Below are 25,816 nucleotides of genomic sequence, written 5' to 3' on the forward strand. Positions count from 1 at the left end.
TTATGCACCCAATTTAAATGCTCTCAGATTCTTGAAGCAGACCTTACTCAGTCTGAGCAATATGATATCTGATAATACCATCATAACAGGGGACTTTAACACACCTCTTACAGAGCTGGACAGATCCTCTAAACAGAAATTAAACAAAGATGTAAGAGATTTAAATGAGACCCTAGAACAACTATGCTTGATAGACGAATATAGAACACTCCACCCCAAAGATAAAGAATATACATTCTTCTCATCACCCCATGGAACATTCTCCAAAATTGATCATATCCTGGGACACAAAACAAATATCAACAGAATCAAAAGAATTGAAATTTTACCTTGTATCTTTTCAGACCATAAGGCACTAAAGGTGGAACTCAACTCTAACAAAAATGCTCAAGCCCACCCAAAGGCATGGAAATTAAACAATCTTCTGTTGAATAACAGATGGGTGAAGGAAGAAATAAAACAGGAAATCATTAACTTCCTTGAGCATAACAACAATGAAGACACAAGCTACCAAAACCTGTGGGGTACTGCAAAAGCAGTTTTGAGAGGAAAATTCATCGCTTTAGATGCCTACATTCGAAAAACAGAAAGAGAGCACATCAAAATCTCACAAGAGATCTTATGGAATTGGAAAAGGAAGAACAATCTAAGCCTAAACTCAGTAGAAGAAAAGAAATATCCAAAATCAAATCAGAGATCAATGAAATTGAAAACAAAAGAATCATTCAGAAAATTAATGAAACAAGGAGTTGGTTTTTTGAAAAATTTTGATATGAGGACAATTAATGACAATTAAGGTTATGGGGGGGGAAGCAGAAAGAGGGATGGAGGGAGGGGGGTAGGGCCTTGGTGTGTGTCACACTTTATGGGGGAAAGACATGATTGCAAGAGGGACTTTACCTAACAATTGCAATCAGTGTAACCTGGCTTATTGTACCCTCAATGAATCCCCAACAATAAAAAGAAAAATAAAATAAAATAAAAAAATAGATAAACCATTGGCCAGACTAACTAGAAATAGAAAAGTAAAATCTCTAGTAACCTCAATCAGAAATGATAAAGGGGAAATAACAACTGATCCCACAGAGATACAAGAGATCATCTCTGAATACTACCAGAAACTCTATGCCCAGAAATTTGACAATGTGAAGGAAATGGATCAATATTTGGAATCACACCCTCTCCCTAGACTTAGTCAGGATGAAATAGACCTCCTGAACAGACCAATTTCAAGCACTGAGATCAAAGAAACAATTAAAAAGCTTCCAACTAAAAAATGCCCTGGTCCAGATGGCTTCACTCCAGAATTCTATCAAACCTTCAAGGAAGAGCTTATTCCTGTACTGCAGAAATTATTCCAAAAAACTGAGGAAGAAGGAATCTTCCCCAACACATTCTATGAAGCAAACATCACCCTGATACCAAAACAAGGAAAAGACCCAAACAAAAAGGAGAATTTCAGACCAATCTCACTCATGAACATAGACGCAAAAATTCTCAACAAAATCCTAGCCAATAGATTACAGCTTATCATCAAAAAAGTCATTCATCATGATCAAGTAGGCTTCATCCCAGGGATGCAAGGCTGGTTTAACATACGCAAGTCCATAAACGTTATCCACCATATTAACAGAGGCAAAAATAAAGATTACATGATCCTCTCAATAGATGCAGAAAAAGCATTTGATAAAATCCAGCATCCTTTTCTAATTAGAACTCTGAAGAGTATAGGCATAGGTGGCACATTTCTAAAACTGATTGAAGCTATCTATGACAAACCCACAGCCAATATTTTACTGAATGGAGTAAAACTCAAAGCTTTTCCTCTTAGAACTGGAACCAGACAAGGTTGTCCTCTGTCACCTTTACTATTCAACGTAGTGCTGGAAGTTCTAGCCAATACAATTAGGCAAGACAAGGAAATAAAGGGAATTCAAATGGGAGCAGAGGAGGTCAAACTCTCCCTCTTTGCTGATGACATGATCTTATACTTAGAGAACCCCAAAGACTCAACCACAAGACTCCTAGAAGTCATCAAAAAATACAGTAATGTTTCAGGATATAAAATCAATGTCCACAAGTCAGTAGCCTTTGTATACACCAATAACAGTCAAGATGAGAAGCTAATTAAGGACACAACTCCCTTCACCATAGTTTCAAAGAAAATGAAATACCTAGGAATATACCTAACGAAGGAGGTGAAGGACCTCTATAAAGAAAACTGTGAAATCCTCAGAAAGGAAATAGCAGAGGATATTAACAAATGGAAGAACATACCATGCTCATGGATGGGAAGAATCAACATTGTTAAAATGTCTATACTTTCCAAAGCTATCTACCTATTCAATGCCATTCCTATCAAAGTACCTACATCGTACTTTCAAGATTTGGAAAAAATGATTCTGCGTTTTGTATGGAACCGGAAAAAACCCCGTATAGCTAAGGCAGTTCTTAGTAACAAAAATAAAGCTGGGGGCATCAGCATACCAGATTTTAGTCTGTACTACAAAGCCATAGTGCTCAAGACAGCATGGTACTGGCACAAAAACAGAGACATAGACACTTGGAATCGAATTGAACACCAAGAAATGAAACTAACATCTTACAACCACCTAATCTTTGATAAACCAAACAAGAACTTACCTTGGGGGAAAGACTCCCTATTCAATAAATGGTGTTGGGAGAACTGGATGTCTACATGTAAAAGACTGAAACTGGACCCACACCTTTCCCCACTCACAAAAATTGATTCAAGATGGATAAAGGACTTAAATTTAAGGCATGAAACAATAAAAATCCTCCAAGAAAGCATAGGAAAAACACTGGAAGATATTGGCCTGGGGGAAGACTTCATGAAGAAGACTGCCATGGCAATTGCAACAACAACAAAAATAAACAAATGGGACTTCATTAAACTGGAAAGCTTCTGTACAGCTAAGGACACAATAACCAAAGCAAAGAGACAACCTACACAATGGGAAAGGATATTTGCATATTTTCAATCAGACAAAAGCTTGGTAACCAGGATCTATAGAGAACTCAAATTAATCCACATGAAAAAAGCCAACAATCCCTTATATCAATGGGCAAGAGACATGAATAGAACTTTCTCTAAAGACGACAGACGAGTGGCTAACAAACACATGAAAAAATGTTCATCATCTCTATATATTAGAGAAATGCAAATCAAAACCACCCTGAGATATCATCTAACCCCAGTGAGAATGGCCCACATCACAAAATCTCAAAACTGCAGATGCTGGCGTGGATGTGGAGAGAAGGGAACACTTTTACACTGCTGGTGGGACTGCAAACTATTACAACCTTTCTGGAAGGAAGTATGGAGAAACCTCAAAGCACTCAAGCTAGACCTCCCATTCGATCCTGCAATCCCATTACTGGGCATCTACCCAGAAGGAAAAAATCCTTTTATCATAAGGACACTTGTACTAGACTGTTTATTGCAGCTCAATTTACCATTGCCAAAATGTGGAAACAGCCTAAATGCCCACCAACCCAGGAATGGATTAACAAGCTGTAGTATATGTATACCATGGAATACTATTCAGCTATTAAAAAAAATGGAGACTTTACATCCTTCGTATTAACCTGGATGGAAGTGGAAGACATTATTCTTAGTAAAGCACCACAAAAATGGAGAAGCATGAATCCTATGTACTCAATCTTGATATGAGGACAATTAATGACAATTAAGTTTATGGGGGGGGGAAGCAGAAAGAGGGATGGAGGGAGGAGGGTGGGGCCTTAGTGTGTGTCACACTTTATGGGGGCAAGACATGATTGCAAGAGGGACTTTACCTAACAATTGCAATCAGTGTAACTGGCTTATTGTACCCTCAATGAATCCCCAACAATAAAAAAAAAAAAAAAAAAATGGAAACACATACCATGCTCATGTCTGGGAAGAATCAACATTGTTAAAATGTCCATACTACCCAAAGCAATATATAAATTTAATGAAATCCTATTAAAGCATCATTATCATACTTTAAAGATCTGGAAAAAATCATACTTCATTTTATATAGAATCAGGAAAAAAACTCAAATAGGCAAAACATTACTCAGAAATAAAAACCAATCAGGAGGAATCATACTACCAGACTTCAGGCTATACCATAAATCTATAGTGATCAAAACAGCATGGTGTTGGCACAAAAATAGAGAGGAAGATACATTGAATAGAATAAAGAACCAAGAGATGAACCAAGCCACTTATCATCATTTCATCTTTGATAAGCCTATCAAAAGCATTCATTTGGGGAAATATTCCCTATTTAACAAATGGTGCTGGGTGAACTGGCTGGTGACTTGTAGAAGACTGAAACTGGACCCTCACCTTTCACCATTAACAAAAAATGATTCTCACTGGATTAAAGATTTAAACCTAAGACATTAAAATATAAAGATGCTGGGAGAGTGCAGGGAAAATGCTTGAAGAAATTGGCCTGGGAGAATACTTTATGAGGAGTAACCCCTGGGCAATTGAAGCAATGCCAAAAATATAATACTGGGATCTGATTAAACTAAAAAGCTTCTGCACAGCCAAGAACACAGTAAGTAAAGCATGCAGACAGCTCTCAGAATAGGAGAAGAAAAAAATTGCAGGTTATGTTTCTGACAAAGCTTTGATAACTAAAATCCATAGAGAACTCAAACTAATTAATAAGAATAGAACAAATGATCTCATTGCATTGTGGGCAAGAGACTTAAACAGAAGCTATGCTGAAGAAGACAGGTGCATGGCCTACAAACACATGAAAAAATGCTTATCATCTTTAATCATCAGAGAAATGCAAATCAAAACCACTTTGAGATATCATTTAACTCCAGTATGATTAGCCCACATCACAAAATCCCAAAACTACAGATGTTGGTGTGGATAAGAAGGGAACACTTCTACACTGCTGGTGGGAATGCAAGCTAATACTTCCTTTTGGAAAGAATTTTGGAGAACACTTAGAGAATTAAAGGTAGATCTGCCGTTCAATCCTGTAATTCCCCTACTAGGTATAGATATAGATGACCAAAAATTATTTTACAACAAAGATATTTGTAGCAGAACGTTTATTGCAGCCCAATTCATAATTGCCAAGTCATGGAAGCAGCCCAAATGCCCATCAATCCATGACTCAATTAACAAATTGTGGTATATGCATACCATGGAATATTATGCAGCCATTAAAAAAGATGAAGACTTTATATCTTTTATGTTTACCTAGATGGAACTGAAACATATTCTTCCTAGTAAAGTATCTCAAGAATGCAAGTAAAGGTATTCAATGTACTCAATTCTATTATGAAACCAATATATAATCACCCATACTTTCGTACAAATGATAAAACATAACTATAGTCCATAATGAAGCAGGGAATAGGAGGGAGACGGGAGGGGAGAGCAGAGGCCAATAGAAAGGATGGTAATTGGTGGGACCTCACCTATTGTGCACAATGCAAGGGTACATGTCGAAACTATTAAGAATAGAGAATTAAAAAAAAAGAATAGAGTATAAAGGTCTTAACACAACAAATAAGTGAAGCAAAGGCTATGTTAACCAGTTTGATGTAAGCATTCCAAATTGTATATAAAATCAGCACATTGTACACCATAAATGCATTAATGTACATAGTTATGAATGAATGAATAAATAAATAAATAAAACATCACAAACTACAGGATCAAAGAAGCATGGTATTAGTATAAAAAGCAGACAATGGAACAGAACAGAATAGAGAACCAAGAAATAAACCCACACATAAACTTCAGCAGGGTGCCAAGAATACAAAACAGGGAAAAGACAGTCTCTTCAACAGAGTTAGGAAAACTGGATATCCACAAGCAAAAGAATAAAATTTGGCCCTTTTTTACATAATATACAAAAATTAACTTAAAATGCATTGAAGACTTAAACATAAGCCCTAAAACTATAAAACTCCAAGAACAAAATAAGGGAAAAACTTCCTAACATTGGTCTTAGCAACTGTTTCTTGGATATGACAACAAAAGTACAGTCAAAAAAAGCAAAAATAAAATAAGTGGACCTATATCAAATTAAAAAGTCTCTGCACAGCAAAGAAAATAATCAAAAGAGTAAAAAGGTAACCAATGGAATGGGAAGAAATATTTGCAAATCACCTATCTGAAAAGGGGTTAACAGCCAAAATACATAAAGAACTCCCACAAGTCATTGCAAAAGAAGGAAGGGAGAGAGCAAGGCACAGATAATTCAATTTAATAATGGACAAGAGCTTGAATGGACATTTCTTCAAAGAAGACTGACAAATGGGCTCGGCACCCATAGCACAATGGTTATAGCGCCAGCCACATACACCAATGGTGGCGGGTTCAAACCTAGCCCAGGCCAGCTAAATAACAATGACAACTGCAACAAAAAATAGCTGGGCATTGTGGCAGGCACCTGTAGTCCCCGCTACTTAGGAGGCTGAGGCAAGAGAATTGCTTAAGCCCAAGAGTTTGAGGTTGCTGTGAGCTATGATGCTATGGCACCCTACCCAGGGCAACATAGTGAGACTCTGTCTCAACAACAACAAAAAAGAAGACATACAAATGGTTCAAACATGTATATGAAAAGATGCTCAACATCAGTAGTCATCCAGGAAATGCAAATCAAAACCACAATGGGATATCATCTCACACATTAGGATAGTCATTATTTAAAAAAAGAAGAAGAAAGAACAAGTATTGTGTCAAGAATGTGGAAATATTGGAATCCTGGTATACTGCTGCTAGAAATGTAAAATGGTACAGTCATCTTGGAAAACAGTATGGTAGTTCCCCAAAATATTAAAAATAGAACTACTTGATACTGCATGACCCAGAAATCCTCTTTCTTGATATATATCCAAAAGAATTGAAATTAGGATCTCAAAGAGATCTTTGTACTTCCATTTTCATTACAGCATTATTCACAATAGCCAAGAGATGGAAAAAACTTAAGTGTCCAGTGTCCATTAAAAGATGAATGGATAAGAAAATGTGATAGATAGATAGATAGATACATATATACATACATACATACTATGAAATATTATTCAGCCATAAAAAAGGATACCTTGTCATATGCTACAACATGGATGATTCTTGACATTATGCTAAGTGAAATTCACAAAAGGACAAATACTGAATGATTCCACTGATATGAGGTGTCTAAAATAGTTAAACTCATAGAAACAGAGAACAGATGGTAATTGCCAGGGACTGGGAGATGCGAATATGAGGATGTGCTGTTCAATTGGCAAAAGTTTCAGTCATATATGATTAAAAAATTCTAGAGACCTGCTGTGTGTCCAGAGTTAACAGTACTCCATGCTTAAAATTTTGTTGAGGGTAGAAAATAAAAACAAAAACAATAAAGAACAGAATAAAATAATGGAAAAAGGTTCAATGGTAAACAAAATCCCTGTTAATTCACTGATTTCTGGAATGCACAACATGTACTTTTAAAAATTTACTACTCAAGCACTAGTCTTGTGATGATGTCTTTACAAAAACAATTGATGGGAAAATAACTTTGATAAATTCTTTGTCTTGGTGACTATAAAATAATATCATTAAAGAAATATATCGCTGCTCGGGAGGCTGAGGCAAGAGAATCGCGTAAGCCTGAGAGTTAGAGGTTGCTGTGAGCCGTGTGATGCCACGGCACTCTACCCAATGGCGGTACAGTGAGACTCTGTCTCTACAAAAAAAAGAAATATATGACCAAGCAATTTTTTTTTTTTTTTTACTTTTTACATCTGCTTGGAAACTTTACTTCTTTTTAACGAGAAATTGATGTTCAGATACAAAACTGAAGTATGCTTTAACTACTATGTTTGATTACATTTCCCTTCCACCTCCCTTCTTCCTAGTGGCACCACTTTTAGAAATTGAGTGAGTATCCTTCCAACCCATTCTTCATAGTTTGGTATAAAAATTTTTCCAGAAACAGTATTTGGCGTTAGGGTTATTAGTATTGATTTTATACAAATTCACATACATATCATTTCAATATGTTTATCACTTCATTTTTCTTCATTGTACATGATTTCTTTTATCTTTGTCTTTTAATACATCTAAATTTAATTTGTTGTATTTAACTGCTAGAATATCTATTATTACTATATCACATTCCATTCATTTATTTCACAAGTGACAGGCATTTGTATCTCAATTTTTGACAACTATAACTCATGCTGCAATGAATTACGCAGCTACAGACTAGTATATAACTCCTTGTGTGCATGTGTCAGTTTCTTGGATATATATGTATATATAATAGTTCCCCTTATTTGTGGCTTCACTTTCCACAGTTTCAGTTAACTCATGGTCAACCATAATCCAAAAATAGGTAAGTAAAGTAGAATAAAGTTCTAAGACCAGATTCACATAACATTTATTACAGTATATGGTTATGACTGCTCTTTTACTGTATCTAATTTGCAAATTGAACTTTATCATAGGTATGTATATTTAAGAGAAAAACAAAGTACATATAAGGTTCAGTACTATGGAGGTTTCAAGTACCCACCTGTGATCTTAGAACATATCCCCTACAGAAAAAGGGCTACTACTGTACTAAAGAGTGGAATTTCTGGGTATTCTGGAATGTTTCAGAAATTCTTTCCTACCCAAGATTTAAAAACATTCTCTTATAAAACTCTTACAATGTTTTTAATTTTTGCATTTTAGTCTTTAGTACATTTGAAACTAATAAGAAATAAATTTTTGAATGTGCAATGATGGTAGAAATCTACTACTTTTCCATATAAGGACTCAGTTACCCTGAGACCATTTTTTAAAATTATTCATGATTTGCCCACCAGTTTGGGGTACTACCTCTATCAATTACCAATTCCCCCAAAATTCATGAATATATTTCTGAGTTCACTATTCTGTCATAATCTCAATTTCCTATGAGTGCTTCAACAACAATTTTGATGAGCATAGTTTTAAAAATCACATATGTATCAAAACATATAAAAAGTCAATAATTTTGCCTCTTAATTCCAAATCCTTGCACCTCTTATACCTCTTTTCTTAATGCATCTGGTAGGACTTCCAGGAGCAAGCTACTTAGTATCCATGGCTGGATTCAAACTTCAAGGAAAATAATCCTAAAACTACATTAATAATGTTTGAGGTGGGAGTTTTATGGAATTGACGGGATTTAACTATACTATGATTCTTATTAAATGCAGTGTTTTAAATTTTGAATCACTGCTAAGAGATCTCCTACATTGATGTCACTTAACGTAAAATGAATTTTCTGAAATATTATTAAGTGTAATTGTGTTGAAGAGTTTCCTAATCCAAGGCATTCATAGAGCTTTAATGAGTATGAATTCTCTTGTGTCTAATGTGATGTGACTTTTGGCTGAAAGTTTTCCCACATTCACTACACTGATAAGGTTTTTCACCAGTATGGATTCTCATATGTAGAGCAAGAGTTGAGAACTGAGAAAAGGCTTTCCCACATTCATTACAACCATAGGGTTTCTCACCTGTATGGCTTCTCATATGCACAGTAAGAGATGAGCTTTGACAGAAGGCTTTCCCACACACCTTACATTCATAAGGCTTATCACCTATATAAATTCTCACATGTACAATAAGTGATGTGATCCAAGAGAAGGCTTTCCCACATTTATTACATGTGTAGGGTTTCTCTCCAGTATGACTTCTCTGGTGTCTAATGAGGCTTGACTTCTGAATAAGAGCTTTCCCACATCCTTTACATTCATAAGGTTTCTCTCCAGTATGAATTCTTTGATGGATAATGAGGTTTTCCTTCTGGCTAAAGGCTTTTCCACATTCATTACATTTGAAAGGTTTCTTTCCACTATGGATGTTCTGATGTTTAACGAGGTATTGCTTCTGGCTGAAGGCTCTTCCACATTGATTACATTCATATGGTTTCTCTCCAGTATGAATTTTCTCATGCTCAGTGAGATATGATTTGCCATTAAAGGCTTTCCCACATTCCTTACACGCATAGAGTTTGTTTCCTGTATGATTATTCTGGTGTGTAATGAGGGTTGGCATCTGAATAGAAGCTTTCCCATATTCATAGGCTTTCTCTCCAGTATGATGTTTCTGATGAGGAATGAAGTTTCCCTTCTGGCTAAAGGCTTTTCCATATTTTTGATTACATGTGTATAACTTCTTCCCTGTGTGACTTTGCAAATGGAGAGTAAGGGATGAGACTCGAGCAAAGACCTTACCACATTCAGTACATTCATGTGATTTCTTCTAGTGTGCATTTTCTTATACTCTGTGAAGTTTTGTTTCAGGCTAAAGATTTTTCTACATTCATTAGGTTTCTCTCCAGTATGAATCTGATCGTGCTGAAGGAGGTCTGATTCATGCTGAAGGCTTTCCAACATTCTTATCATGCACACAGATTTTTCTCCTATGAGATTTCCCTAATATCTATTGAGATGTAATAAGGACGAAAGCTTTTCCATATCCACTAAATTAATATTGTTGCTTTTCAATATTAATTCTCAGGTATCTAAAGAAGTTCAATTTATAATAGAAGACGTCTCACATGGATTACCCTGAGATGAGATGATTACAAAAACAGATGAAAAATAGCATACTCTTTATATTCTTAATGGTTCTTACACAGCTTTTCTCATATTTAATAAATTATGCGTATGTATAAATTACATTGCAAACTCTTTTAAATTGAGTCCCCTACAGAGAATTGAAGTCTTGAAGAATCAATGACTATGTTCAGAAGAAATACTGTTTCCTGTCTCCTAGGTTTTCTGAACTTTTCCTCAAAGAAAAGTATTTTCACAGAGAAAGATGAGATTTAAAGCCACAAGTCTTTCATGTTGTGTCCTTATCTGTCCCAGGCTTCTTGAGAGAACTTTCTTTTACATTTCTTCCTCAAACATCCATTGCTCTTCTTGTTTGAACTGGTGATTTTAAGTCTGCAAATGGGAAAGTGATCCAGGACTTGGACATTGTGGTTGGGGGGCAAAACAGCATCCCAGAATTCAGGCTAAGCCCTTAGGACTCTATGAGGTGTTGAAGGGTAACAAAAGTGCAGCTCCTGGGGATGCACAAGGAAGCTGGCCGGCAGACAAAGACAAGCATGGCGAGCCAGAGAAGTCTGCGTCTGCGCACTCCTGTCCGCGACACTCCAGATATCTCCTGAGCCCTGTCGGGTCCAGGCTCAGAACTGGACCGAAACCACCGATCCTAGTCCGTCCTCCATCCCACTCCACTCCAATCTTGACAGTGGACTACACTTCCCAGGTGGTTCAGGGTTCAAGTCAGCTTTTCCATGAACCTTCTTTCCTCTGCCAGAACTTGTGGGACTGTCTCCTGGTGGGATTGGGAGCGTTGGCAGGCCAAGTCTCAGGACTCGATTAACATTCTACCTGTGTTTACTCTGCCTCAAGGAGATGGCAGTGGTGTGTCAAAGGGTGTAGTACGCTCAACACAAGCACAGCTGGGCTGACTTCATATAGGAACCACCGAGCAACGCTAGGCCAAGATCCCCAGCAGACTCCCAGATGCAGTTCGGGGGATCCAGGGTAATAATACCTTTGGCTGGACTCAGGCCGGGAGCCATCTTGTCCGTCGCAGGTGCGGCTCTCATGACCAAGCAATTGAAGCAGGATCAAAAATACATTTCTGGGACCTGATCAAACTAAAAAGCTTCTGCACAGCCAAGAACATAGTAAGTAAAGCAAGCAGACAGCCCTCAGAATGGGAGAAAATATTTGCAGGTTATACCTCTGATAAAGGTTTAATAACCAGAATCCACAGAGAACTCAAACATATTAGCAAGAAAAGAACAAGTGATCCCATCTCAGGGTGGGAAAGGACTCGAAGAGAAACTTCTCTAAAGAAGACAGACGCATGATCTACAGACACATGAAAAAAAGCTCATCATCCTTATTCATCAGAGAAATGCAAATCAAAACTACTTTGAGATATCACCTAACCCCAGTAAGAGTAGCCCACATAACAAAATCCCAAAACCAGAGATGTTGGCATGGATATGGACAAAAGGGCACACTTCTACACTGCTGGTGGTAATGCACACTAATACATTCCTTTTGGAAGGATGTTTGGAGAATACTTAGAGATCGAAAAATAGACCTGCCATTCAATCCTGTAATTCCTTTACTAGGTATATACCCAGAAGACCAAAAATCACAATATAACAAAGAGATCTGTACCAGAATGTTTATTGCAGCCCAATTCAGAATTGCTAAGTCATGGAAGAAGCCCAAGTGCCCATCAACCCACAAATGGACTAGCAAATTGTTGTATATGTACACCATGGAATATTATGCAGCCTTAAAGAAAGATGGAGACAAATGGAGAGAATAGGATGACAAAGTAAGATGTATGTATTACATACCTTGATTATGTAGCAAAGACAGCTAAATAAAAAGATGTAGATTTCTTCATTTTAATATTTGAAGGCTAGAAGATGTCATTTAAAGCTTCAAGCCAACAAAAGAAACTTTTATATATATAAACTATTACATATATATATATAGAGAGAGAGAGAGAGAGAGAAAACAGAGTATTAAAATAACACTAAGAAAAATGCTAGGAAAATATGAAGGAAAGAAGGAAAAACATAATAATTTATCATAGTTCAGATTAAGAAATTGATAGATGCTGCCTTAAAAAAAAAGTTAAGAGAAAAGGTGATCAAGGGTATCCATATAGGGTCAGAAGAGATCAAACTTTCACTCTTCACAGATGATATGACTGTATATCTGGAAAACACCAGGGATTCTACTACAAAACTCTTAGAAGTGATCAAGGAATACAGCAGTGTCTCAGGTTACCAAATCAACACCCATAAATCTGTAGCCTTTATATATACCAACAATAGTCAAGCTGAAAAAAGAGTTAAGGACTCTATTCCATTCACAGTAGTACCAAAGAAGATGAAATATTTGGGAGTTTATCTAACAAAGGATGTGAAAGATCTCTATAAAGAGAACTATGAAACTCTAAGAAAAGAAATAGCTGAAAATGTTAACAAATGGAAAAACATCCCATGCTCATGGCTGAGAAGAATCAACATTGTTAAAATGTCCATACTACCCAAAGCAATATACAATTTTAATGCAATCCCTATTAAAGCTCCACCATCATACTTTAAAGATCTTGAAACAATAATACTTCATTTTATGTGGAATAAGAAAAAAACCTTGAATAGCCAAGACATTACTCAGAAATAAAAACAAAGCAGGAGGAATCACGCTACCAGACCTCAGACTATACTATAAATCGATAGGGATCAAAACAGCATGGTACTGGCACAAAAACAGAGAAGTAGATGTCTCTAGAACAGAATAGAGAACCAAAAGATGAATCCAGCTACTTACCGTTATTTGATCTTTGACAAGCCAATTAAAAACATTCAGTGGGGAAAAGATTCCCTATTTAACAAATGGTGCTGGGTGAATTGGCTGGCAACCTGTAGAAGACCGAAACTGGACCCACACCTTTCACCATTAACTAAGATAGACTCTCACTGGATTAAAGATTTAAATTTAAGACCTGAAACTATAAAAATACTAGAAGAGAGTGCAGGGAAAAAAACCCTTGAAGAAATTGGTCTGGGTGAGTATTTTATGAGGAGGAACCCCCGGGCAATTGAAGAAGCTTCAAAAATACACTACTGGGACCTGATCAAACTAAAAAGCTTCTGCACAGCCAAGAACACAGTAAGTAAAGCAAGCAAACAGCCCTCAGAATGGGAGAAGATATTTGCAGGTTATGTCTCCCACAAAGGTTTAATAACCAGAATCCACAGAGAACGCAAACGTATAAGCAAGAAAAGAACAAGTGATCCCATCACAGGGTGGGCAAGGGACTTGAAGAGAAACTTCTCTGAAGAAAACAGGCACATGGCCTACCGACATATGAAAAATGCTCATTATCTTTAATCATCAGAGAAATGCAAATCAAAACTACTTTGAGATATTATCTAACTCCAGTAAGATTAGCCCATATCACAAAATCTCAAGACCAGAGATGTTGGCGTGGATGTGGAGAAAAGGGAACACTTCTACACTGCTGGTGGGAATGCAAATTAATACATTCCTTTTGGAAAGATGTTTAGAGAACACTTAGAGATCTAAAAATAGACCTGCCATTCAATCCTATAATTCCTCTACTAGGTATATACCCAGAAGACCAAAAATCACATCATAACAAAGATATTTGTACCAGAATGTTTATTGCAGCCCAATTCATAATTGCTAAGTCATGGAAGAAGCCCAAGTGCCCATAGATCTACAAATGGATTAATGAATTGTGGTATATGTACACCATGGAATATTATGCAGCCTTAAAGAAAGATGGAGACTTTACCTCTTTCATGTTTACATGGATGGAGCTGGAACATATTCTTCTTAGTAAAGTATCTCAAGAAGGGAAGAAAAAGTATCCAATGTACTCAGCTCTACTATGAAACTAATTTATGGCTTTCATGTGAAAGCTATAACCCAGTTATAACCCAAGAATAGGGAGAAGGGGGAAAGGGAGGGGAGGGAGGGAGAAGGATGGGCGGGGGGGGGGAGTGTGATTGGTGAGATTACACCTGCGGTGCACAAGGGAACATGTGAAACTTAGAAAATGTAGAATATAAATGTCTTAACACAATAACTAAGAAAATGCCAGGAAGGCTATGTTAACCAGTGTGATCAAAATGTGTGAAACGGTCTATAAAACCAGTGTATGGTGCCCCATGATTGCACTAATGTACACAGCTATGATTTAATAATAATAAAAAAAGAAAAGAACAAAACATTTGAAGTACCCAGAGTAGCCAAAACAATCTTGTGTGTGCGTGTGTGTGTGTCGGGGGGTGGGGGGCAAATAACACAGTTACAATGCTGGGAGGATATAACATTTCATACCCACTGGAATGACTATAATAAAAATACAGATAATAACAAGTATTGCCAAGGATTTGAGGAAATTAAAACTCTCATACATTGCTGGATTAACTTTCAAAGCATTATGCTAAATGAAAGATGCCATTCACAAAAGACCACATATTTTGTGGTGCCATTTATATGAAATATTCAGAATGGAAATATCTAGAGACAGAAAGTAAATTCGTGGTTGCTAGGGCCTTGGGTGTAAGTGTGTGTTTATGAGTGTGCACATGCACATGTGCATGTGTACTGTGAGCTAAGGGGTACAGGGTTTCTTTTTAGAATAATGAAAATGTTTTAAGGTTGATAGTGGTGATGGTTGAAGAACTCGTGTCAATATACTAAAAGCAATTGAATTGTGTACATTAAATGGATAAATTGTATGTTACGTGAATTGTATCTTAAAAAACCTGTTTTTCGAAAAGCTTTCCACTGTTAGAAATGACAAGTGAATTCAGTAAAGTGGCAATATACAAAATCAAAAAAAAAAAAGAAAAAAGTTAAGAAACTCTTCAAAGTATACAGTAGAAAAACAATAAAATACTTCCTTAAATATTACAAGTAATGTATAACACATATACACAGTAAAATAAAAAATTCATATAGGGAAAGAATTCTTAAAAAATTATAAAGACAAAAAAGTAATAACCTAATAGAAACAAAACAAAATATAGCCAAATACCAATGGGCTGAAATTACTTATTAAAAGATTGGAATTCAAAGCAAAATCCAGTCCTATGCTGTACACAAGAGACACACCAAACCCAAAGTAATTCAGGAACATTGAAAATACAATATAGAATACTATTCAGACATAAAAAAGATGGTGACTTTACATCTTTTGTATTAACCTTGATGGAGCTGAAACACATTCTTCTTAGTAAAGTATCACAAAAATGGAAAAGCAAATATCCAACGTACTCAATACTATGAAGCCAGTAGACAATCTAATATACTCTCACATAAGAGAGAAACTCAATTCAATTCAATTTGCGGGGAGAGGGCCCATGGGAGGAGGGAGAAGACAGAGGAGAGGGGATGGGTGTGCTCCCACTTAATAGGCACAATGTAAAGGTATATGGCACATCTTTTGAGTGCAGGATACAACTTCAAGAGGGACTCTACTTTATAAATGCAAATATTATAACCTACTTGTTTGACCCTTATATTAACCTGAAATAAATAAAAAAATAAGTGGGCAAATGCAAATGAAAAGGAATCAAGACATGATCTTAATATCAAATCTTAATATGAATTCAAGCCAAGAAGAATTAAATTAATCAAAGAAGAACACTTTTAGTGTTAAATTACATAATTCGTAATAAAAATTATTGCTACTATGACCATCAAAGGTACCAAAAAAATGCTCAATAAAACAAAGATTTCAGGATATATAAGTCTTCAATAAAGAAAAACTTATCAGAACATTTTAACCTCTTCAATCCAAATAGACAATACAAATAAAAGATAAATAATTAATAAAAGTCCTAAATAATATAACTATCAAGGTAGAGCTAAATTATATGTCTCTAATTTATACCTTTAAAACACAGAATATATACCTTCTTTTTAAGGATCCTGGAATATCGACATCAGTTGACCTTACTAAGTCACAAAGAAAATCTCAATAAATTCTAAAAAGTAGAAATAATATAAATATATTCTCTTATTAAAGGTGCAATCAATTTAAGGAGGAAGAAAAGCTCTCAGCACCTGGAAATTTTTTAATTCTTCCTTAAAAACTTATAATTCAGACTTAATGGCTCAATCTGAACTCATTGTGAGGACAGACAATATAATCATATAAAATGAAAATAAAGATACTTTGATAAACTACATGCCCAAATCTATGTGATAAGACTAAAACAATGTTCAGAAGGAAATTAATAATCTTAAATATTTGTATTTTTTAAAAGGGAAAGACTAAAAATAAATAAATTAACCATCCAAGTATGAGGTAAGGGAAAAAAAAAAAAAACAGAAGAAATTTAAGGAATGCAAAAAGAAGGCATTAATAAAGAAGCAGAACTTATTGATTAAAACACAGAAAAAAAATAAGTAAACCTAACAGCTGTACATTTTTGTGTGAGAAAGGAACAATTTAACTATTTACTAACATAATCAAAATAGGAAAAGGAAAAGACAAACAAAAGATAAGAAATAATCAAAAGAAATAACCACATATAAAGGACATTACAAAGAATTATAAGAGACTTCTTTGCTCAACTCATTGCAAATAAATTTGAAAATCTGGTTGAACTGGACAATACTCTAAAAGACCTATTTTCCCTAACATAAATAGTAACTATAAATTAATTTTTTAATTAGCAATCAAAAAGAAATGTATAAAAAATGATGAACTGGAAGTTCACAGAAAATGCAATAAGCTTTTAAACATGAAGAGGTATCTAACCTAACTCATAATAAGAGAAATTAAAATTAGAACCATATTGTTGTACCCCATTGTTCACACAGTCTTGCCAAAGATCAAAAACCTTGATCTAGGCTGGGGGTGGTGACTCAGGCCTGAAATCCTAGCACTCTGGGAGGCCAGGGAAGGAGTATCCTTTGAGCTCAGGAGTTTGAGACCAGCCTGAGCAAAGGGAGACCCCATCTCTACTAAAAATAGAAAAACTAGCTGGCATCCTGGTGGATGCCTATAATTCTCCTACTCGGGGGAGAAAGGCAGGAAGATTGCTTGAGCCCAGGAGTTTGAGGTTGCTGTGAGCTAGGCTGAGGCCATGGCACTCTCTCTCTATTCCTGGTGACAGAGCAAGACTCTGTCTCAAAAAAAAAAGAAAGGAAGGAAGGAAGAAAAAAGAAAAGAAGAAAATCTTTCAGGGATAACTTTGTGTGGCAGAAAAACCTATTATAAATTCTAAAGAGGGCAATTTTATAATATTTCCCAAATTACAAATGCAAGTACCTTTTGATTTACCAGTTCCACTTCTAGAAATGGATTCTATATTCTCTAACATGTGAAATATTAATAACATATGTACTCAAGTTATTTCTCTTGCTTTTTCTTTACTAACAAAATACTGAAAACATCCTAAATATCCATTAGTATCTTCATACATAAATTATAGAACATCAGTATGAAAAAAATACCATTCAGCTATTAAAAAGAATAAAGGAGTACTTTTTAAAACTGCTCTAGAAAGATCTCCAAGATATATTATTGAGAAAGAAAGCAAAGAAGAGTATGTAAATTTCACATTAATCTCTAAAGAATAAAAAAAAAATAGAAGAAACTCTGTGGTGGGGGACCTGGATGAGAAGGAATTTTAAACCATATGAATTGATTTCTTTTTCCCTTGTACTATTTTTATTTTTTTATTTCCAATTAATATGAGGGTGCATACAATTAGGTTACACTGTTTGCATTTGCAAGGTGAAGTCTAAATGGTGGTTGTGTCCTGCACGAAGTGTGTCACACACTCTCATATTGTTCCTGCTGGGAAGGATCCCGCTGACCCTCCGTCTCCTCCCGCCCCCTCCCCCTCCCCTGCTTCTTGGATTTAACTGAATTTTTCTCTCCTGCGAGCACATTGTTGTTCGTCTACAAATTTCAAATTAGTATTAACTGATTATATTTAATGTTATGTATTAAATATCTCATCTGGTTATAATAGACTCAGTTCTCTAAGAGTTTATCATTTTTGAAAAGCAAGTACAATTTTAAATTAAGAGTGAAATTATATCGCTTCCATACCTTAGTTATTTCTGTCTTCTGATCCAGCTCATCATGTACTTCACCTGCCAAAACAAAAATTGAGAATTAAAGGTAAGAGAAATTGAACTTGATTTAGTTTTTAAGGGATATACTTAGTATTTATTAAAGTACCATCACTAGATGGCATTATGAATTCAAATATTGGAATGTTTTTAAGAGTATCTTTGAACTGGAACCCTAAACATGGTAATTAATGCAGACATATTTGCCAAAGAGAAAACTAAAGTGCAATAAGCCTTAAAACAAAATATGAAGCTAGCAATCATGTTCCTCTGAATATTTTTTAATTCGATTGTTACATTATCTACATTTTAAGAGGCTAATTTTTGTCTTCCACATTATCACCACTATTGGGAAATTCAAAATTATACCCTAGCCAGACTAATTCTCCTCCTGCTAAAGCTTGATGAGTACATCTTTGTCTCTCTTGGTTCAGAACAGATATATCTGTGTAATGTCAAGGTCAAATTAGCATGTAAACCTTAAATAATTTCAGTGCCTTCAGCAGGGAGAGAATATAACCACCACTGTGCTAAAAATTTTAAAGTAACTTTTTTCATAGTATAAAGCTGATATGTGCTTTTTTTAGACATATTGGAAATCTCAGAACATGTATAGCAGAAAATAAAAACACTAATAGTCCCATCATCCAGAGACAACCAGTATTTATAGAGATTTTTTGATGTGTGTTTGTATATACATCATCATACTGTTCATGAATTTCTCGTTCCTATTGTTTCTAAATCACGTAAAGTGTGATAATTTCCCCCATCATAAATGTTCTTTATAACTCTTATTTAGAATGGTCATATAATAACCCATGATTATAGACATAACATAACTTATTTTAGCTTTCCCCTATTATGGGGCATTTATGATTTTTCCAATTTTTGCTTGGCATTTGAGGTTTAATATTATTTTCCAGAATTGTATTTCTTGTAATAAGAAAATATACTTGTATCTACTCTGGGCCTGACACTTAACATTATCACTAATCCTTATAACAAACTTGCAAGGTGATTTGCATACGTGTTTTATGAATAAGGAAACTAAAGAACAATTCAAAGTAACATGATTAATAAAAAACTAAAAAGCCAACAAAACAGGTTTTTAAATACAAGTCTGTCTTTCTCACTAGATAATTCTATGACCACCAGCCACTGGATAAGGAGTTATTGTTGTTTCTCTGGGGCACAGTTCTGGATCTGAAATGCTGCACAGCTGCTGTGTGGGAGGAATCTCTGAGCTAGTAAATGAACCTGGCTAAGCACCTGCAAGTTAAATCTCAAAATCACGTTATGTTCTAGTCATTATTCAACATGTAGTCACTGTAATAAATAATGAAAAAAAGAAAAAAGACACCACCACCCCCAAAACACCCCATTTATAGGGCTAAAGAAGAAAAATTAGTCTAAAAAGGTAATAGCTCTAAGTCAGAAAATAGAAGATTTAGATAAATCAAAGTGGAATGTCAGATTCTCTCCCAAGACCAGTATCTATGATATAAATAATCCCAGCTTACATAAAAACAAGAAAAAGTGATTCTAAAACATTCTGTAAGTGATATAGTAAGAATTTATTTTAATGGCATTATAAACGCATGTAAGTTAAGGGCCTAAAGGGATTACTTAAATCTTTCGGTTACTTTCCTGGACTTTATGAGGCAAATTACAAGCTATCATGGGATTTATAAATTTGGAGGTTTGCAAAAATCTTGGGATTGATACCTTGTGAAAGTCAAGGGCCTTCTCTAAAAATACAGGAACACCCTATAGTTCTCCAACCAAAGGTTCATCTAAATTATGTAACATTCATCCAATAAATATTTAGTGAGTATTTATTGTGTGCTAAGCACTATTAGATGCTGTTGGTGCCCATATTAAGAAGCAAGCGAGTAATGGTTTGGGAGGTTTTATTTTTAAAAATTGGTGTTGCTTATTTACTTAAGGAACGTTAACAACATAAATAAGAAAAATGAACTGTTTGTCTTACCATAGATTCTCCCATTAATGGAACATCTTTTAAAAGTCATGATATTTTGAGTAAGGGTACCCGTTTTGTCAGAGAAAACATATTCTATCTGGCCCAGCTCCTCATTGAGCGTGGTCGTCCGAGCTTCAGCAGGTGTGGCTTTCCCAGAGTAATACATCTTCCGATCCCAGTTTATAAAATAACTGTGTCCCAGACGAATTACTTCCACACTGTTATCCATTAAAATGGAAAAAAGGAAACGCTCCATCAATTTCAAAACATACAAAGCTTTGCCAAAGTAACAAGTCTGCCAAAGTCTTCAGAGTTTAGAAGAAAATGTGGATGCTCTGTCCCTAGGTTCTAGTGATCTCAGAAGCATCTCAACAGAGTATTCATAAATCTTTACAAGTCATTTCTTTGCAACACCGTAAAACAATAGTCTGGCTTAGCATTAAGCTTTAGGGAATGTCTGTGGTTCTCTACATTAAACAGGCCCCGAGGGAGATTTCTCGTGTATCATATTAGCGTACATTTCCGCCTGTACTATAGAGGGACCTAATTGTTATTAAAGATAGATAAATACCTTGTGTCAGATATCTGACCTAAAGAAATGTGTTGTAGAGGATTTTCTCTCCAATACATGGCTTCACTTTGATGAGGCTTCCCTTTGCCAAAAGAGAGAAAATATCTCCGCAAAGCACTGACCAGACCATAGGAATGTGTGGCCATTACCAGGAAAAGTGCTGTGCCATGTTCTAGTCATCGTTATGACTCCCAGCTGCAGAAGGAAGATTTCTGGGGCCAATGGTATGAACTCATTCATGTTCAATGTCATACAGAATGCTTTTCTATTTCTAAAATGATACTAACAACGTAAGCTTCTACCATCAGACTACTGAGAATTATCTGTTACTATCTGCCAATTCAAATGGCATCTCTTTACTGTTTCCTGCATTTCTTTTCTTATCAGTGAGTTGAACATTTTTGCCAAATGTTACTGACCGGTTGTATTTCTTCTTGGAATTATCTAATTGTGTCTACCTATTTTATTTTTCCTATTCTATTTGTCAAAATACAAATCTGAAATGCTTTACTGATTTTATCATTTGTCTTTTCATTTTTTGTTCTCTAGGCTGACCCCAAACCCCTGGGTTCAAGCATCCCTCCTGACTCAGCCTCCTGATAGCTGGAACCACAGCACAATCCTGCTCACAGCTGATTGTCTTTTAATTTTGTTACAAGTTTTTGACAGGACGTTTTCCCTTTTCAACCAATCAAATTTATCAGTAGTTTATAGTTTCTGTTTTGGTTGTTTGGCTTGGATAGGCCTTCCCTATGCCAAGATTAGCTATATAGACATGTACATTTTTCTCCTAGCTTTTATTGATTTTTTTTCCACATTTAATTCCCTATCCAAATTGGAACTTTTTGAAGTATGATGTACATATGAGGAGCTAACTTCCTGTTTAGAAGTTTTCCATCACCATTTGTTGAACAATGAATGGATTCCCCTTTGAGCTAAGATTCTTCCTGTGTGGTATATAAATTTTTTTTACTTGCTGGGATCTGATTTACATATTTCAGTTTTATTCATTGTCCTGTCACTTAAGGCATCTCTTATTTTCATTATTGTAGCTTTCTAAAATCCTGATAATACCTTGAAGCTCCTTTATTCCCTTCCTTTTCAAAATTTCTTAGCTATAATCGCTCATTTATTCTTCATGATAGAATCCATGTATTTATCTAATTAGACATTGAAGTCAATGTATTAGCTTGCTTATAAAATATATTCAGTATTTTGATTATGTCTATGTAAAACTCGTAATTATTTGAAAAGAACTGATATTTTATAAACTTAAATGCAAATTCCAAAGAGAAGGCTAAATCTTTTCAGAAATCCAGTCTTTAAAAGGACCTCTCTCAGTAAAGAATTTTAGTGGAGCTTTTTTGTTTTGCTTTGTTTTTCACATGGTTCCACACAATAGCTTGACAGATTTGTTCCTGGCCATTACAGTTGTCTGTTGGTCTCTGTGAGGGACTGGTTCTAGATGACCCCTTGCATACCAAAATCTGAGAATACTCAAGTCCCTATGTAAAATGGCATAGTATTTGGATGTGACTTACACACTTCTTCCCATATTCTTTAAATCATCTCCAGATTACTTATAATACTTAATGCAGTGTAAATGCTATGTAAACAGTCATTGTACTGTATTGTTTAGGGAATAATGACAAGAAAAAGTCTGTGCTTGTTCAGTACAGATACAACCATCATTTTTTTAGCTAATATTTTTGATATGTGGTTGGTTGAGTCTGCATATGCAAAACTCACAGATAGGAAGGGACAACTATATATCTTTTTATTGAGAGGATAAGTTTTTAAATTATTGTTGGCCTAAACAAAAGATTTTAATTTTTTTAATATTACTTTACCTAACCAGACACTTAACTACATTATCTAAGTTTTACCGATTATTCTAATGGATTTTCTAGTGTGATAACAGCATTATTGTCTGTGTTCTTTATTTTATTTCAGTTTCATGTCTTTGTACATTAACAAGGTAATCCAGAATAGTAGAAAAAAAACAATGATAACAGTGGGAACTCATAGCTTATTTCTGACCTTAGTGGAAATTAAGCTTTAGTTTCCTCATCTGTAAACTGAGAAAGTTGAACTAAATGACACCTAAGTTTTTTTCTGAGTATTAATTCTATGCTCCAAGTTCTAAAAGTACATGACAGATCTGTATTTCCCTCCCCCAAAGTGGTGCCAGGTCATTTTCTAACTATTTGAATGGTAACATTTCTTTTTTCCCAAACTAAAATCACACTGTAACCATGTAAATCACATGATATAAAGATAAATAAGCCATACTCTGAATGTATCTATTAATATATTTCATATTTAATCATATATAACTCTTTTGTATCCCCCACAATTTTTTTTGTAAATCCCTTGTTAGCTGGTCTGATTTAGCTTTGTTTTCCTTATTCCTTTCACTCAAAAAGAATTAGCCCTTATAATAGTGCAGGGCAGTATCTTGCACGTCAGAGGTCATCAGTCACTGTTGAGTGTATGAATTCCAGCCCTCTGCTTCCTAATTTCACCAATAAGGATGTTAAGACTTAGGTTAAGTGACTAACCCAAGGTCACACAAATAATTAGCCACAGAGCCAAGACTAGAATTCAGGCATTTGGTAAAGTCAGTGCAGACCTGGCCTTAAGAATCGGATGGTGAGGCTTTAATTTATCTAAGAATTTAGTAGCTCCCTGTAAACACAAAGCAAAATGAATCCAACAAAATTTGATTCTTCCATATTATAGTATAAGCCAATGGAAGAATTCTAAATTCATTCAAATTCTTAGAGCTTAAAATAATCTGTAAAGAGAATGGATAACCTTTGTGTTTGGGGAAAGAAAATTTAGAAGAGTCGGAGCAGAACAATCAGACCTGTCTTTTATAACAGCAGAGAAGAGGAGACAAATGTTCAGAGTTGGCATAATCAGACTGCTTAGTGTTTCCTGCCTGAATGCTCAAAGAGCAGAGCTTGTGATTCCACCCATTCTGAGGCAAAACAAACAACGTGAAAATGAGTTCCTATTGCTTTGGAAAGAACATTCAAAAGCTAATTCTTTGGAAGAACAATGGCCACATTTCTTAAGATGATGTATTTTTTAAAAAACTGTTTATGTCTTAGCACAACAGATAAACAAACTGACAATGTAGAAACACCCTATCAAAATAAATGTCCTTTACTTACCTGGAATTGTTAACCATTGAAAGTAAATTCTGCATATGTGTCCTCAAGTGACACATGAAATTCATTTATTTTTATACCTATTCAAAAGCCTAATGGAAGCTTTTGTAGAAGGCCTTCATCACTCCACACAGAAATACCTAGAAATTATCTCTTTCTATGTCTTAGTCTTTAGGACTGAGCAATTTGAAACTCCTTAGAACACTTTTTTCCCTTGAGTTAAGGTCAGAATCTCTGTCCTTATTTGGCAAGAGAAAAGACCACATTTATCTTCATCAATACTTTGCCTTAACAACAACTACAGAACTCAAAACTCTTTTTTTCTCTTAACTTCTTCACTGATTAATAAATCATACACAGCTTAGGAATAGAGGAAGAACACTGTGACAGATCTCAAAAGACTTGGGTTTGGATCACGGTTCAGCCTCTAATTAGCTCCATAATCCTAGCAAATCATCTCCTCGTTTGTGAAAGAAATTCAGCAATAGCTACTTCATAAAATTTCTGGGAAACATAAATGAGAAAATGTGCGAAATTACTTCATGTAACACACAAAATGCTAAAAAAAGAGAGACAGATAATTTTTCAAGATATCATATTTTGTGTATATTATAGAACATCAGTAATTTTGAAAATTATGAGAAAATAGTTTTTAAAGTATGCTGATATCAAACATATACACACAAACATAAAAATATATATAACCATAAAATGCTATCTAAAGGTAAGGTGATATTGTTTGGAGCATAAAGGAATTCAAAAATCAGTTATTTTAATCCCATCGTTTCACAGAGCAGCACATATTTGAAAGGCAAGCAAAGGCACGGAGAAGCCATGTACTTTCTCCAAAATCACACAACGACCAGTGGCAGTGCCAAGACCAGAAACTGGGTTTGGACTATTATAAATAGGTTTTCTGCCTTCCACTGCACCTGGGAAGTATCATAAAAAGAATCCTAACCTGGGGATCTAGATTCGGTCTCTAACAAAAATGAATCTTTCAAATCATTAAATGAAAATGCCAATGCACTTCAAAGAAAGAATGCATACAGAATATACTTCCTTCATGAGGACAAATGAAACTGCACATGTGCAGATGGTAAGCCACAATGTACATTTATTACTCATTTAGGACATAAAAGGAAAGCTATAAAAGCTGACCATAGCTCTTCTGGCAAAAACCAGGATTTACTACAGACTTTATAATTGGACACAAGCATGAGAGGTCCTCAGAATCAAAAATGAGCCAGTAGGATACAGTTTAAATACAGCCCACTCTGATCGTGGCTCCAGAGGGCCCAGAGCAATTTGTGGTACTGTGGCCACATGCCACCACTTCAACTCAATTTCCCACAGCTTGACATTTCAGTTTCCTGACTGCTATCCAAAACAAGGGTGGAT

General features: G+C 35.3%; 1 protein-coding gene across 3 annotated transcripts in view; it reads right to left on the bottom strand.

Annotated features, from left to right (window-relative positions):
* ATP8B4 (ATPase phospholipid transporting 8B4 (putative)) overlaps positions 1-25,816 on the bottom strand; it is a 285,374-nt gene that overhangs the window by 86,967 nt on the left and 172,591 nt on the right. For all 3 annotated transcript variants that reach the window (XM_053596147.1, XM_053596146.1, XM_053596148.1), the window contains 2 exons: positions 20,678-20,886; positions 18,665-18,708 (listed from right to left, as the gene is read on the bottom strand). In XM_053596147.1, the coding sequence (XP_053452122.1) occupies positions 18,665-18,708; positions 20,678-20,886 (253 nt within the window). The remainder of the gene's footprint in view (positions 1-18,664; positions 18,709-20,677; positions 20,887-25,816) is intronic.

The sequence above is a fragment of the Nycticebus coucang genome, chromosome 6 (assembly GCF_027406575.1).
Source record: "Nycticebus coucang isolate mNycCou1 chromosome 6, mNycCou1.pri, whole genome shotgun sequence".
Classification (NCBI taxonomy): domain Eukaryota; kingdom Metazoa; phylum Chordata; class Mammalia; order Primates; family Lorisidae; genus Nycticebus; species Nycticebus coucang.